Source organism: Syngnathoides biaculeatus, chromosome 16, assembly GCF_019802595.1.
Source record: "Syngnathoides biaculeatus isolate LvHL_M chromosome 16, ASM1980259v1, whole genome shotgun sequence".
In the NCBI taxonomy this organism is placed as follows: Eukaryota; Metazoa; Chordata; class Actinopteri; order Syngnathiformes; family Syngnathidae; genus Syngnathoides; species Syngnathoides biaculeatus.
The window spans coordinates 731,758-746,502 of record NC_084655.1 but is presented as its reverse complement, the minus strand read 5'-3'; the positions used below and the strand labels follow the sequence as shown (position 1 = coordinate 746,502).

Below are 14,745 nucleotides of genomic sequence, written 5' to 3'. Positions count from 1 at the left end.
ATTACGTGGTCCCCCCCAAACTATTGTTTTTTTTTAGTAGCTGTATACACACGTATCTGTCATTTGGAACCCATGAAGCTCTCGTCCTTTGCACTCGTGCAATCCATTTTTCAAGACGTACCAGGTCTCTTGGAAACTTATGAAGGGTAAATCCATCCTCCCGAATGTTTGACCATTATCCAGCAATGCAACGAGACGGCATTTTGGCTAACACGAAGGAACAACGAGCTATCTTCCCGCAGGTACTAATAGAAACAAATGAGTCCGCTTGAGCGCGCTTCTGCCTCCATACGTTACTTCCTGCTTCTTGCCGAAAACAAATACCTCGAGAGGATTTTCATGGCAGGAGTTACAAAAAGCCATATACTGTACGTCAAAATCATGTTTTGTGGTGAAAAAACGGATGGGTCCATACCGGCTGCCGTTTTTTTTTTCATTCATAACATACTAAAAATTATACATTTAATGACCCTTGACTTAAAATCGTAGTCAGAGAAGGCAGAGAATATTTGTGTCTGTTACACGCATACTGTACACAGAAACACACAGAGTCAGCATGTCATTCCTTCATTTATATTATACCGGAACTAAAAATACCTTGATCCATCCAAACCACAGTTTATTATAAAACAACGCTGTTACTGTTCCATTTGGCAAGATCATTGTACCTTTGGAATACTTTATGACATTTAAAATTTTAGAAAATCAATAAAAACGATCCGATCTCCATCAGCTGATAATTACATGATGGATCCCGATTTTCCCATCACGTGATCAGATCAGGAAAACCCAAATTTTTTGTTGTTGTTTTTGTGTCATAAAATCCTAGTATTTGAACATTGGGATGAATAACTTTTATATTTGATGTGTTGTCCATCTGCATTGTTGGAAAACAGTGTAAGTCAAGGGAAAGACTCAAAATTTGGAACTCAATTTGCAACCCAACTTCAAATGTGCATTGTTGGGATGATCCCTGTGTGACAGAAAAGCTTTACAAAAATCCATACGCATAAGATGCATTCGATTAAAGTGAAAACATTGTAAATTAACAAGTATATGTTATGAAGAATTGATGTTTTTTTTATTTTCAAAACATTTTGTAATTTGTGTTTTTGGTCTAGGTGAAAATATGGACAACATGAGTGAAATTGTGGAAAGATTGCGTATGGCTTTTCGTTCTGGTATCACAATACCGGAGGAGTTTCGTTGTTTGCAGCTTTCTAAGCTAAGGTCCATGATCAAAGAGAATGAGGAGGACATTTTGAATGCATTGCATGCAGATCTTCGGAAGGTAATATTCACAAATTATATACAAAGTACACATGCACCCACAGACTAAAAGACAGTTTGCATACATTGATTTATCTACTGGTAGAGAAAAATGGTACAAAAAAATTCCATATAGGCATCAATGTTATGAATATGTATAATTTAATGCTTATTTTTCTAAAATGTTTTTTTTTTACCCATCAGCCCAAATTTGAGGCTATTTTGTCTGAGATTGATCTGGTGACCAATGAGCTACATTATGCCATCAATAACCTTCATAGCTGGATGCAGCCTGAGTATGTCACTAAGAATCTTGTAAGTTTTTTACTTTTTTCATTAATTTACATTATTTATAATTGTATATCCTCGATAGCTGTTCCTCAAGCCCATTGGCAGACAGGGAACAAAGCTCAACACATTTAAACAACCATTGTTTTTAAATGTTCTATTACTACAACTATGAGTACTTTTTTACAGTTTACAGTTGAGGGAGCAGTTGGTGACATTTAACCACTGGTGAATAATTTTGTGCATTATTTGAGTAAAAAAAAAAACCCACTACAATGTAATAATGATCATTTCATCAGATCATCATATGGGGAGCATATGTTATTTGGGATGCAGATCAAAATCTCCATTTTGATCTTGTTCCATGGGTTATAGCCAGGTACAAGGTATATGGAAAAGCAAAAATTTTATGAGTACTTGCAGATAGTTTGCAATGTTTTTGACCCTTGTAACCGAGGTAGACAATGTATTGGATACGGTTCTCATTAGGACACAGAACTGTTCTTCACCACTGCAAACTATAACCACGTCGTCATGTTTCAAAACTCGACATTACCTTTGTACAAGCTGAATGCCTGTGAAAAGGGGCAGATGAGGCTTGTTCAGGTATGGCCCAGAGTGTACCCTACTTCTCGCTTTATGTCCTGGTACACACGAAGATTTTTCTATTATAAAAAGATTTATCTGCCCGTCCATGAATATAAAAAAATGCAGATTCAACAATTTTGTTTGTCAAGTGTGGTGTGGTTTAAGAATCATAACATAACAGCCCATAAACGTAAAGACTCGACCTCAAAGTCTCACATGATATCACATAATCTCGCAAAACCGAAGAAGATACATGCCGATGTTTCCGGGGGTTCCCGAATGTTGTTGGACCCAAAAGGCTTGGAAAATGAGGTTGCCCGACTTGCTTTTGAAAATACTTCTTGCTGTATGAGGAACCAAGTTTTATTAATAAAAGGATATTTTTGTTTTCATTCATGGTCGCTTCACCACATGTTTACTCTGTAAGATTGTTGACCCTGAACTTTTTCAGTCCCGAAAACCAGGACAAATCCACTCACATCACACATGAGACCAAAGGAAAATCATATAGGACAATTTTTTCAAGGCTTCGAATTGTCTGGCATTTGTCGTACTTGGTTGGGAAGGAGCAGAATCGTGATAAAAACGGGTGAGTCTCTTTATGTGTTGACTGGGCTTTTCTTACCTGGAAAAGCCTCTCTCTTCTCTGTGACTTGAACAGGATAAACAAAAAGTGAAAAATGATGAAGTAATGTTTCTTATGAAAAGGAGGTCTGGGTCTTAATTGTCCATGTTTCATGAATAAATATATTTTACTGGAGATAGCGAGGGTGGATGACTTCAAACACTTGGGGTCAACAATAGAGAGCAATGGAGAGTGTGGCAAAGAAATGAAGAAACGGTTCCAAGCGGGGCGGAACAGTTGGCGGAAGGTGTCTGGTGTTCTATGCGACAGAAGAGTCTCCGCTAGGAGGAAGGGCAAAGTTTATAAAAAAGTGGTGAGGCCGGCCATAATGTACGGATTAGAGACAGTGGCTCTGAAGAAACACCAGGAAGCAGAAATGGAGGGAGCAGAAATGAAGATGTTGAGGTTCTCCCTTGGAGTGAACAGGTTTGATAGGATTAGAAATAAGCTCATTAGAGGGACAGCCAAAGTTGGATGGTTTGAAGGGTGCTGAGGTTGGAGCTGCCAGGCAAAAGAACGAGAGGAAGACCAAAGAAAAGGTTGATGGATGTTGTGAGGGAGGCCATGAGGACAGTGGGTGTTGGAGAAGAAGATGCACGAGATAGGCTTAGATGGAAAAAGATGACACGCTGTGGCGACCCCTAACGGGACAAGCCGAAAGGAAAAGAAGACTGTATATTTTTTTTCTCAAGAAAATAGAACTGCCAGTCTTTTCTGATATCAATCAATTTGCAGCAATTTGTAAGTAACTACAGTGGTACCTCTACTTACGAAGGTTTCTAGTAACAAAAAATTCAGGTAATAAAATGCCTCCTCAGAAAAATATTCTCTCGAGTTACAAAGGAAATTCAGGATACGAAAAAATAGGCGCTGGATTCGCAGCCCCCAAACTCCACCAAACGTCCTGTATCTTAGTTTGTGTGGCGCAATAGAGCTGCTCTCCTATTGGCTATCGCCGTAGCATCTTCCTGGTATCCCATTGGCTAGGAGGGACGTAAATCTTTTCCCATGATGCTTTACACTGCTTTAATCCATCACTTATGCCTGCTTCTTCTTCTTCTTCTTTTCCTTTCGGCTTGTCCCATTAGGGGTCGCCACACCGTGTCATCTTTTTCCATCAAAGCCCATCTCATGCATCTTCCTCTCTAACACCCACTGTCCTCATGTCCTCCCTCACAATATCCATCAACCTTTTCTTTGGTCATCCTCTCGCTCTTTTGCCTGGCAGCTCCATCCTCAGCACCCTCCTACGAAGATACTCACTCTCTCACCTCTGGACATGTCCAAACTATCGAAGTCTGCTCTCTCTAACCTTGTCTCCAAAACAACCACCTTTGGCTGTCCCTCAAATGAGCTCATTTCTAATTCTATCCAAACTGCTCACTCTGAGGAAGAACCTCAACATCTTCATTTCTGCTCCCTCCAGTTGTGCTTCCTGTTGTTTCTTCAGTGCCACCGTCTCGAATCCGTACATCATGGCTGGCCTCACCACTGTTTTATAATCTTTGCCCTTCATTCTAGCCATGACTCTTCTGTCACAAAACACACCAGACACCTTCCGCCAGCTGTTCCAACCTGCTTGGACAAGTTTCTTCACTTCTTTACCACACTCACCATTGCTCTGGATTGCTGACCCCAGGTATTTGAAGTCGTCCACCCTCGCTAACTCTTCTCCCTGGAGCTTCACTCTTTCCCCTCCACCCCTCTTATTTATGCACATGTATTCTGTTTTACTTCAGCATAATCTTCATTCCTCTCCTTTCCTGTGCATGCCTCCATCTTTCTAATTGTTCCTCCACCTGCTCCCTGCTTTCACTGCAGATCAGAATATCAACTGCAAACATCATGGTCCAAGGGGATTCCAGTCTAAACTCCTCTGTCAGCCGATCCATTACTCCCGCAAACAGGAAGGGGCTCAGAGCGGATCCCTGATGCAGTCCCACCTCCACCTTAAATTCTTCTGTCACACATACGGCACATCTCACTGCTGTTCTGCTGCCGTCATACATGTCCTGTCCTATTTGAGCATATTTCTCCACCACACCAGACTTGCACATGCAGTACCACAGTTCCTCTCTTGGTACTCTGTGATGGGCTTTCTCTCAGTCTACAAAAACACAATGTAGCTCCTTCTGACCTTCTCTACTTTTCCACCCGCATCCTCAGGGCAAATAATGCATCTGTGGTACTCTTTCTAGGCATGAAACCATACTGTTGCTCGCAGATACTTCTGTCCTTAGTCTCGCCTCCACTACTCTTCTCCCATAACTTCATTGTGTGGCTCATTAACTTTATTTCTCTGTAGTTTCCACAGCTCTGAACATTGCTTTTGTTCTTAAAAATGGGAACAAGCACACTTTCCTACATTTTTCTGGCATCTTCTCACCCGCTCGTATTATATTGAATAAGTTGGTCAAAAACTCCACAGCCACCTCTCCAAACTGCTTCCATACCTCCATTGGTATGTCATCAGGATCAACTGCCTTTCCATTTTTCATCCTTTATAGTGCCTTTCTAACTTCCTCCTTACTAATCATTGCCACTTCCTGGTCCTTCACAATTGCCTCTACTAATCTTCCTTCTCTCTCATTTTCTTCATTCATCAACTTCTCAAAGTTTTCTTTCCATCTACTGAGCACACTACTGCCACCACTCAACATATTTCCATCGGTATCCTAAATCACCTTTACTTGCTGCACATTGTTCCTATCTCTATCTCTCTGTCTGGCCAACCTGTAGAGAACCTTTTCTTCTTATTTCGTATCCAACCTGGTGTACATGTCGTCATATTCCTCGTTTAACATTCGCCACCTCTACGTCGCATCTCAATCTATTCATTTCGCCTCTCCTCAGTCCTCTCTGTGTCCCACTTCTTCTTTGCTAATCTCTTTCCTTGGATGACTTCCTGCATTTTGGGGTTCCACCACCAAGTCTCCTTCTCCTCTTTCTTACCAGAAGACACCCCAAGTGCTCTCCTGCCTGCCTCTCTGATCTTCTTGGCAGTAGTATTCCAGTCTTCTGGGCCACACAACATTCTTCCTTTCTCAACTTCCACCACGTGATTCTCTGCTCTACCTTTGTCTTCTCAATCTTCCTACCCACTACCAGAGTCATCCTACGCACAACTATCTAAGATTTATTCTTTTATATTTTGTAGACCCCATGATTCATCCCTTTAAAGTGCTCCTTTTGCACAATTGACATTGTTAATACACTTATCTATATACTATAGATTTTACATCTTGCACGTTTTATAAGGAATAGTTCCTTTACACAGATATGTCTATTTTTCTTTGTTCTCTTTGCTTTGTTGTTCTTTGTTCTGAATGCCGTACTGGGGCAGCACCGACTGCCGGAGAAAAATTCTTTGGGTGTTTTTACACACTTAGCCATTAAAGCTGATTCTGATTCTGTGATAGGCTGACATGTCCAAAATTTGGACAAATGCCAAATATTTCTTCCGAAAACAAACCTACTGTTAGATTTATAATTTTATCATGCATTTGTTTATATCATCTTTGCCCAAATCATTCTCTTGGCGAGTGACTGTGTGACCTGAGTGTGACCCTGCCACATCCGGGGGGATGATGCACACCCTTGCTGACTTCAAAGCAGATACTCCTCCAACACCATTGTTGTAAATGTTTATCTTAGTATTTGTCTTTGTGTTGGTATTGCTATTGTTTCCTCTATGTGTTTTTTGATCTTCTGACTCTTTGTTTTGAGAAACTAATAAAAAGGGGGACACTGGTAAGACTGACCCAGAGCAGGTGTTGCCGTTGCAGCTGGTCAGTCAAACCCGTTTCTCCTCTCGAGCCAAATTGAAGACCTCTCTTGTCCCTTCATTTGCATAATTCATTCAGCGGTTGGGTTTAAACCTAACATTTAGTTGGTCCTTCGAGCCAGATTCTAACATCCCTGAGGGTCCCAGCTTCAGAGCCGACCTCCAGGAAGACCGTGGCCACAGTAACACAGACCCGTTAAGGGACTGGTCCTCGAGCTCTCAAACTGGGATCTGGAGGTTGACGGAAATCCGAGGGACAAGATGTCTTGGTAAGAATAATTTTCCTTGTGGGGTATGAATGAGTGAGTGTCGACATAAAATCTGCGCGAAGGCACCGTCGCAGTCTACACAAAGGTAACGTTTAACGAGGTACACGATGTTCTTGCTAATGTTACTACACAGTAAATGTTATTTGTATTGCAAATCATTTGCCAAGGTCTGGGGTTAGCGTAGGCATCAACTCCTCCACCAGAAATTCTTGTGTCGTCAGGTCATAGGTCTTTTTCTTAGGAGTATACTGTTCTATAAACTGGTACTTAACCCAGTAATTCTGTGTGGTGTTTAAGCAGGGCATTACGAACTGCATCATCTAATTTTTGTTAAATCCCCACCAAGTTTTCATTTCATCCCTTCTGTGGTATTCATTCCATGCTTGTCGAACTCCTTTGACCGTGCCGTTCTTTTTTAGGCTCGTACAGTTAGGAATCCATCGGGGAAAAATTGTTCCTTGAATCTGTTCCAAAGGACATCGTGGTGAGGTACCTTGTGTCCAGTCTTTATTGTGAAGTTGATCACATATTTTTTAGACTACACACTGGTCCAATTTGTTAAAGTCACCCTTTGGTACTGAAAACAAGTCTTTTGAAGTAGGGATACATTGGATATATAAGCGCATCCCATTCTCTTCTAACTTATATGGAGGCTCCGATCCCATAGGGGTCCATCTTGGCATGTCCTATTTCCATATCCAGCCTAGCGACGCATTTAGCCAAGGTTCGTATTGCACCTCAGTCCTTTGGAAATATAGTCGAAATCTAGGTAGACCAACACAGTAGGCAAACAACCAGTTGTACATTCCTTCATAGACCAACACAAGGTAAGGAGTACCGGTCCATGGGCGGCCTCCAATGTTCCAGAAACAAGTATTACGTTTTCTTGATCAAATCTTTTGGCATTCTTTGAAATTATCCGTATCTCTAACAGCTCTTCGTTTGCGTGTGAGAGGTTTTGGGGTTTTGGTCTCTGCTTCAGTTGTGTAGGGTTGCAGTACCTCTATCGGTGGTGTAAAAGTCATGGGTCGTTGGTCGTCATTATCTTCAGTCGGCGGTTTTATGCAGATAAGGTTCAAGTAGTTCCAGCATGGTTCCCATTTTGGTCATATTGTTGGACAGTTATAGTCCAAGGGTGCCGCAGGGGAACCGATGTCAATGGATGACGATGCCACCCAATATCCTCCTGATTCATCCGCCAGACTTGAACAATGTTCGTTGGAGTACCATTGTGGTATTTGGTCGTAGATTTTGAGCCAGTTTTTCCCCAACTATTCTTGATTCTTTCTTTTCCAAGCATAGTATGGTCAAGTCAACTCCAGAATCTTCGGGTCGCCATCGGACTTGCTGAACCACATGTGTAGTACACTTCTTTTTTGGTTCAGCAGGATAGGTAGTACAGTTCTTTAGCCAAGATGGGGTTTCTTTGGTTCCTCGCTTGATCAAAACTGAAAGCTTTATTGGTCCTCCTGGGGACTTTTTGCAGTTGCCACTTTAATTCGGGCTCGTTTCATTAGGTGTTTTCCACTGCTCTGTTGCCCAAACTGTGCGTACTTTCCAGCAAGACTGGTTAGTTATCTTTGTTGTTCCATGTTGAATGATTGTTAGTCCCATTGAATCAATTTTCTTCTTGTTGCCGGTGTTGAGGTTAATCAGGGACATTATCAGGATGTATAGAGTAATAAAACCAAGGAGGATGATCATGGCTTGGCGTAACGGTTTCTTATGCTTGTTCAAAAACGCCCGTATGGTCCCATAATGAGGAATGTTATCCGAGCTGTACGATCCATATCCCTCCTCTTGGTTTGGCCGTTCATAAAGTGTTCCTCCCGGTTCTGCTTCGATTGGTGTGTCGTATACTGGTTCTGGTTGTTCTTTTATTAGTCCCAAGTTATATTCATGAAGTTTTCGTCCTACGTTCCGAGGTCCTGGTATGGGGATGTATGAAGTGCTTGATTGAGGAGTCTTGTAGTGCCCCGGTCCTGGAACTTCAGAACGCCAGGGTTCAAAGGTTTGTGAGTCCCACCAGTCCATTTCCTTTTTTAATTCCAATTCCGTTGGGCTTGTAGGTTCTTTCTGATTTGAGTCCTTTAATTCACATTCTGTCATTGATCCAGCCATACTTGCTCTTGGTTGTGTCCGCTGCTGCTGCCGTTCTTTATCCAGTAGTCTTTCTTTATATGTCTCAGTCCTCTTGTCACTTTACATATGCTCCACCTCTTTATCTGGGGTTAGTCCTAGTAGTCCAAGTATTGCGTCGAGTCTTTGAAGTCCAGTTAAGAGAATAATCTTTCACTTACTTTGTCCCTCCTTTTCTTTTTCCTTGGAACTAGAAGCTTTGAGTTCTTTTAATCCTTCCTCTACTTTTTTTTATCCTTTTAGCAGAAATTGTCAAGTTTTCTTGAATAGCAAGAAGGACATTAACCAAAGTTTTTTCATCTCCTTGGTCAATTTTATGTAGCTTTTCTCGAACGTTTCGTGATCCTCTCTTATAACCTTTGCCATAATGGACATAAGCCTCATCCCTTGAGATAAGTTTTTCTCTACTTCCTCCAGTTCATCTAGGCGAGCTTTCAAATTGGCGTTCAAACTCATCTTTTCTGTTGTCTCATTGATGATTCCGTTCAGGGGACAGTACGGTTATGACTTCTCTTCAAATCAGTCCCATTACATCTATTTACTTATCCTCCGCCCTCCTAAAGGTTCGAAGGGGGTGTCACTACTATTTCGATTCCTCACATTGTCCAAAAGTCCCACCAGTCAAGTCCAGTCAAAAAGGGCCGTCCTTTTTCTTCATGGTTTTATTTCTCATCCTGAGAGGATGGGGGTCCGTAGTCCTCTGATAATGCCTCCACCCTTTCAGGAGTAGCCTCCCACATTGCTTCCACTCTCTGTATTACACTCGTTCGTTTTTCTTGCATGGTTTCCATAAACTTATCTATCTCGGTAACTAAAGGGACGTCATGTCGTCGTATAGAGTGCAATGTCAAAACACGAGATTTCAGCCACAAATGATCATCTTGGATCCCCTGTCGCGTTGTCAATGTCTTACTTAATACTTCCATCTTGGAAGCTGCCTGGGGTTCCAGGACGGTTATTCGGTCCCTTAAGATCCGAATTTGATTTCACATGTCTCTTCTCAGCTCCATCCCCAGTCTAACTCTAAGTTCCAAATTTTTGATTCGTTTTTCCATTGTTTATTTTTCTTTAATCTTTTGGTCTCTGAACGAGGCAGCAATTAATTTCTTGGTCCTACTTTAATTCAACTCGTAAGTTTCACTCTTGTTCACCCCGTTGAGGCTTCTAATATTTCCAAAAAATTAGTCTATCTTCTGAGATTTCTTTTCCAAAAGTCGCTCAGCTGAGTGATCCTTTTACTCCTTTTTGTGAAGGCTTGACGTTCCTCGGGTCTGGGATGTGATCCCACATGAACAGTTGCCTATATTTCTTGTGACTTTTTGTTAATATCTTTCAACTGTTCCAGTACACTATGTGTAAATTCTGGAAGTCCGTCCAATATTGGGCTTGCTCGTCGCGTGAAGTTATGCAGTGCTACTTGTTACTTGTACATAGTCTTCTTTTAGTGTTTGCGACTGTGTTAATAGTAGTCCAAATACCTGGGTTAGGGCCTGCGTTCGTCTTTCCACTCTATCCAGCCGATCATTCAACTCCCTGTCTTCTTCGGCCATCCGTTCTTCTTTCTCAGCTGAGTCTGTGTTGAAGAGGATGTTGATGTGCTACTTGGTCTATTCCACAGGCGAGACAGCTGTTCTTTGATGTCTTTCTTGACTCTGCTCTCTATATTGTCCGCTGTTGGTTTTATCCAATGCATGTTCCTCCTTTTGGGAGGAGCCTTTGCTTTTCGAGACTCGCTGTTTCCAAGGCCATCGAGACTTTTTGGGTTCCCAATCTTCGTCACCTGACGCTTTTCTCCTTTTTTCTATTTGTTGTCCTATTTTCCTCCATTTAAGGCTTTCTTCATCATTTGGTCCATTTTTATTATAACTAGGGCATCCCCTTAATGACCAATGTCTCGTTTTGTTAAGTTGTATGTGCCCAATACCATCACAGCGAGGATACAGACAGCCTTCTTCCCTTTGATTTCGAGTTCTTCCTCTAAACCATGTAATTCATCATTGCTATCACATGCACTATCTGAAGTGATCTCGATTAATTCTTCTCTTCCTTCTGATTCCCTTACCACTACATCTGCTAGAGTTATCAAGTTTGCGTGATCGTCTGGGATTCCTATGTGGTCATAGGTCTGACAATATTGTCTGTCTTCTTCGACTGTACTCATTGTCAATTCTACACCTATGGAGTATATTCGCTCGTCGGGTACCATAGCCATCATAACTTTGAATTTGACCCATCGTTTTGTTTCTGTGGTTTTTGGAAAATTCAGATGAAGTCTTCCAGGGCCTGTTTGCGCCATAGCTATTTTGTTAAGCTTCTCAGGAGTTACTTGCATCACATCTATTTTCCACTTGTACTCCATCTTCTTGGACGTTTCATCTAGTGCTGTTTGATGAATGTACAAGCCACTTCCTCTTAACTCTCGCTCATGCGGGTCTTCAGGTAAAGTGCGTAGGTGGATGTCTTCCCTGGCTAAAACATGGGAAATAAGCATTTCCCATGACACTCACGTTCCTGGTTTATAGGGTTGACTTGTAGGCATTACGGTCGCCACTGTTATGGACGGTTCTAGTAATGATACTGGGCGATTACTATCAGTCCAGGCAGGCCAATTTGCATTTAGTAGCTCTGGGAGTGCCATGTCAAATCTCCCTTTGTTCATCTCATTCCCTCTGGGCAGGTTAAAATGAGAAGCAATCGGCGTATTGGGGTATCCGTTTTGGTTACTTGCCATCCCTCAGCTTGATCGGCTCTTATTAATGTTCCATTCATGACCTTTTTCCAAAACTGGTCACAATGTAGCAGCATTTGTCCATCCCATCTACATTTACAGTTCTTTTGTTCCAAATCTTCTCCTGGGTTTAAGTCCCATTGTGCATAAAATCATATTCTTAATAGAAATTCCATTCTATATTTCTCACATACTTTAGGTGTCGAGTACTTTGGCTGGATCCAAACCTTCCAAAGCTGGGAAGCAGTTCCTCCAAACGTAACTGGTTCTAGGTCTTTCCCTTGGTCCTTTGTTCGATACTTCTGCACTGCCTTGGTCCGCTCGATGCCAATTTAATTTCTCCACCACTTTGGATAAGTATCCTCTTCACATTCATCAAAAGTCTGAATGCTGTTTCAGCCATTAATCCATTCAAAGTCCTCCGTGTGATCACAACTCCTTTCATCATGGCCAACTTGACGAAAAAAGGATTGTCTTCATCCCTTTCTGCACTCATTTTTGTTTAACTCCTTGGCTTTTTGTTGAATTGACTGGTATCGGTTTAAGCTGCTCTACCCCTTGGATCCCTCTTTCCTTGAGGCACATTGTGTTTCTGTCTAAAACGTCTTCTACGATATCAGGATTGTCGTATTTAGCTTTCAGTGCTTGATTGTTGGAAGAGCCATGTGACTTAACCCACATTCGCTGTCCTATCTGAAATGGACACTTCTCTTTTTTGATGCTTGTGTCTTCCTTCACTCTGCCACTTTCAGCAGCAATAAAGGGGCATTGATTCAATTCCTCTGAGGGGGACAACCTTTCAGTTCTGCTCCTCCCAGTTAAGTCTTTGACCAACTCCACCAGTTTTTCACTCCATTATTTTCCGTTCGCATTTTTTCCTAGCCAGTTCTTAGCTAGGCCAATGGTTCTCTTAGCAATGCCGTTGGCTTGGGAAGTGTAGGGCGGTGAATAAATTCTTGTTATACCCCAATTTTGACACCACCTGTCTGCCGCAGCATTTTTGAAATGAGTTCCATTGTCAGTTCTCAGCTCTTTTGGTATTCCCAGCCACATGCATCCTTCTTCCAACGTTTTAATTACACTATTGGCATTTGCTATTCGTACTGCTTTTAGTCAAACATATCCCGACATTGAGTCCACTAGCACAATCAGGGACTTCTCACCTTTTGTGCTGTTTACTCCCATGGGGGCTGCTATGTCCATGCAGACTGATGGCCATGCCACAGTGCTTTGGATGGTCAATCCTTCCACTCGCTGTCCGCGGCGTCCTGCATTGTCTTTGTTACATTGTTCGTAGTCCCATAGAACAGCTCGGATTTTCTTTTCTGGGATCCAAAGTTCCAGTCTTTCCAACTCTTTCCTTGTGGGTAAGGCACCTCCATGACCTAGCGCTTCATGTACAGCCATAGTAACCTCACGCACAAACTCGTCTGGGACCACTTTTCCTCTGGGGGTTTTATCCCATCCGTCTGCTCCTACAACAATTAGTTTTCTCTCTTGGACGTACTTATCAACTTCATAATTTCCTCTCCAATGAACCCCTTCTTTAACGTGGGCCCTCTGGTGGACAACATCGATGCTCATATTTAACCTCAACTTGGCTACTTTCTTCCATAGATCTGCATGGGCGACTAACTTGCCCTTTGCTCCTTCATATCCATTTTCCTCCGAAATAGATAGGTCTTCTTTAAGAGCTTGCGCACAGTAGTGGCTGTCTGGTATAATTCTTACACGTCCCACGTGTAGTTTTATAGCTTCAAACAGTCCTTCCAGCACTGCTGTAACTTCTCTGGCTTGGGCACTGTCGGGGGTCACACCTTTGCATCAACTCTTTTCTTCTCCATTGTGTTTAAGGATGAAACCCCAGTGGCCAGACTGGACTTCACCTTTTCTCAAACCATCTGCGTAGAGAACCCATTTGTATGGTTTCTCTGCTTCTGTCTCTGGTTTCACTCGTTTCTTGGAAGAGGTGGTTATTGGTCCTATTTCCAAATCAGGGTCGAGTAGGATATCTTACCACCTTCCCCATCTCACATTGGTTGCTTTAGTGCTTTCGATGGTGTCTTTTCACAGATAGCGATGAACTTGGCTCTGCTTGATGGCTCTTATCCCTGGTCCCCGAGCTAGGTCTTTTAGTGTCTCCCAGTACTTGGCTAGGACTGCCAGCTCTCTTTCCTCCTGGGGAAACTTCTTCTCTATACTGCTCAGGGTCTAAATCCATAAGGTCACTATGCCAACACCTTCATTACTAACGCTCACCATGCCTGCGTCTTCATCGCACTCCACTTTAGCAATCAATCTTGTATCCAAACTTTTTGGTTCAAGTTGTACAGCATTTCTTACCTGTTCCGTCTCTTCTCTTTTTCTCCTGGGTGACGGCATGGGATAGGTATCTGGCTGTTGGGTTGGTTGAGATGGGGCTCTGGGGTTAGCTTTGGGTTGCTGTTGAAGTTGCAGTTCAGTGCGGGACACACGCAGCAATTGAGTATACAGCTCATCTTTTGCTGTACTTACTCTTTCTTCTCTTTGTTTGTTAGATATTATAACCACGAATTCAGCCCCTGAGGCTAAAGTTACTGGGGTCAGCATCCTTTGTCTGAAGGCTGCGGGGACTGCTGTTTCCGCCACTTTCCACAAATTTTTTTCTGATTTTATCCCGTTTACATCCATTCCAACTCTGGCTGCTCCACCTTCCAGAGCTTTGTCATTGCCACTTTCTAGTATTTCTGTCATTTCTTCCAAATATTGTGTTTGATCCACTTCTGCAGTCCACTTCTCCCCAGGGACATGGACTATCATGTAGTAGGGCGCATCTTCTCCGCTGTTTGTCACACCCGCTACCAAGTCTGGTTCTCTTTCTTGCAGTACTAGTTCTTTTTCTGCTACATATTCTTCTCCCACCATATGGTTCAGTTCGGCTCGGAATGCTTTGCTATAGGGCCCGAGTTTTCTGTCAGTGAAAATCACCAGGGCGTCCCCACAAATTTCCCATGGGCTTCCTACATAGTGGCATAACGTTATTCCATTTCCAACTTTAGACTTTTTGATTTCTTTG

At 42.4% G+C, this 14,745-nt stretch overlaps 1 protein-coding gene across 2 annotated transcripts in view; it reads left to right on the top strand.

Moving 5' to 3' along the window:
* Window positions 1-14,745, top strand: part of aldh3b1 (aldehyde dehydrogenase 3 family, member B1) — a 140,865-nt gene that overhangs the window by 14,498 nt on the left and 111,622 nt on the right. For both annotated transcript variants that reach the window (XM_061845073.1, XM_061845074.1), the window contains exons 2-3: window positions 1,122-1,291; window positions 1,474-1,584. In XM_061845073.1, the coding sequence (XP_061701057.1) occupies window positions 1,130-1,291; window positions 1,474-1,584 (273 nt within the window). In that variant the 5' untranslated portion in view covers window positions 1,122-1,129. The remainder of the gene's footprint in view (window positions 1-1,121; window positions 1,292-1,473; window positions 1,585-14,745) is intronic.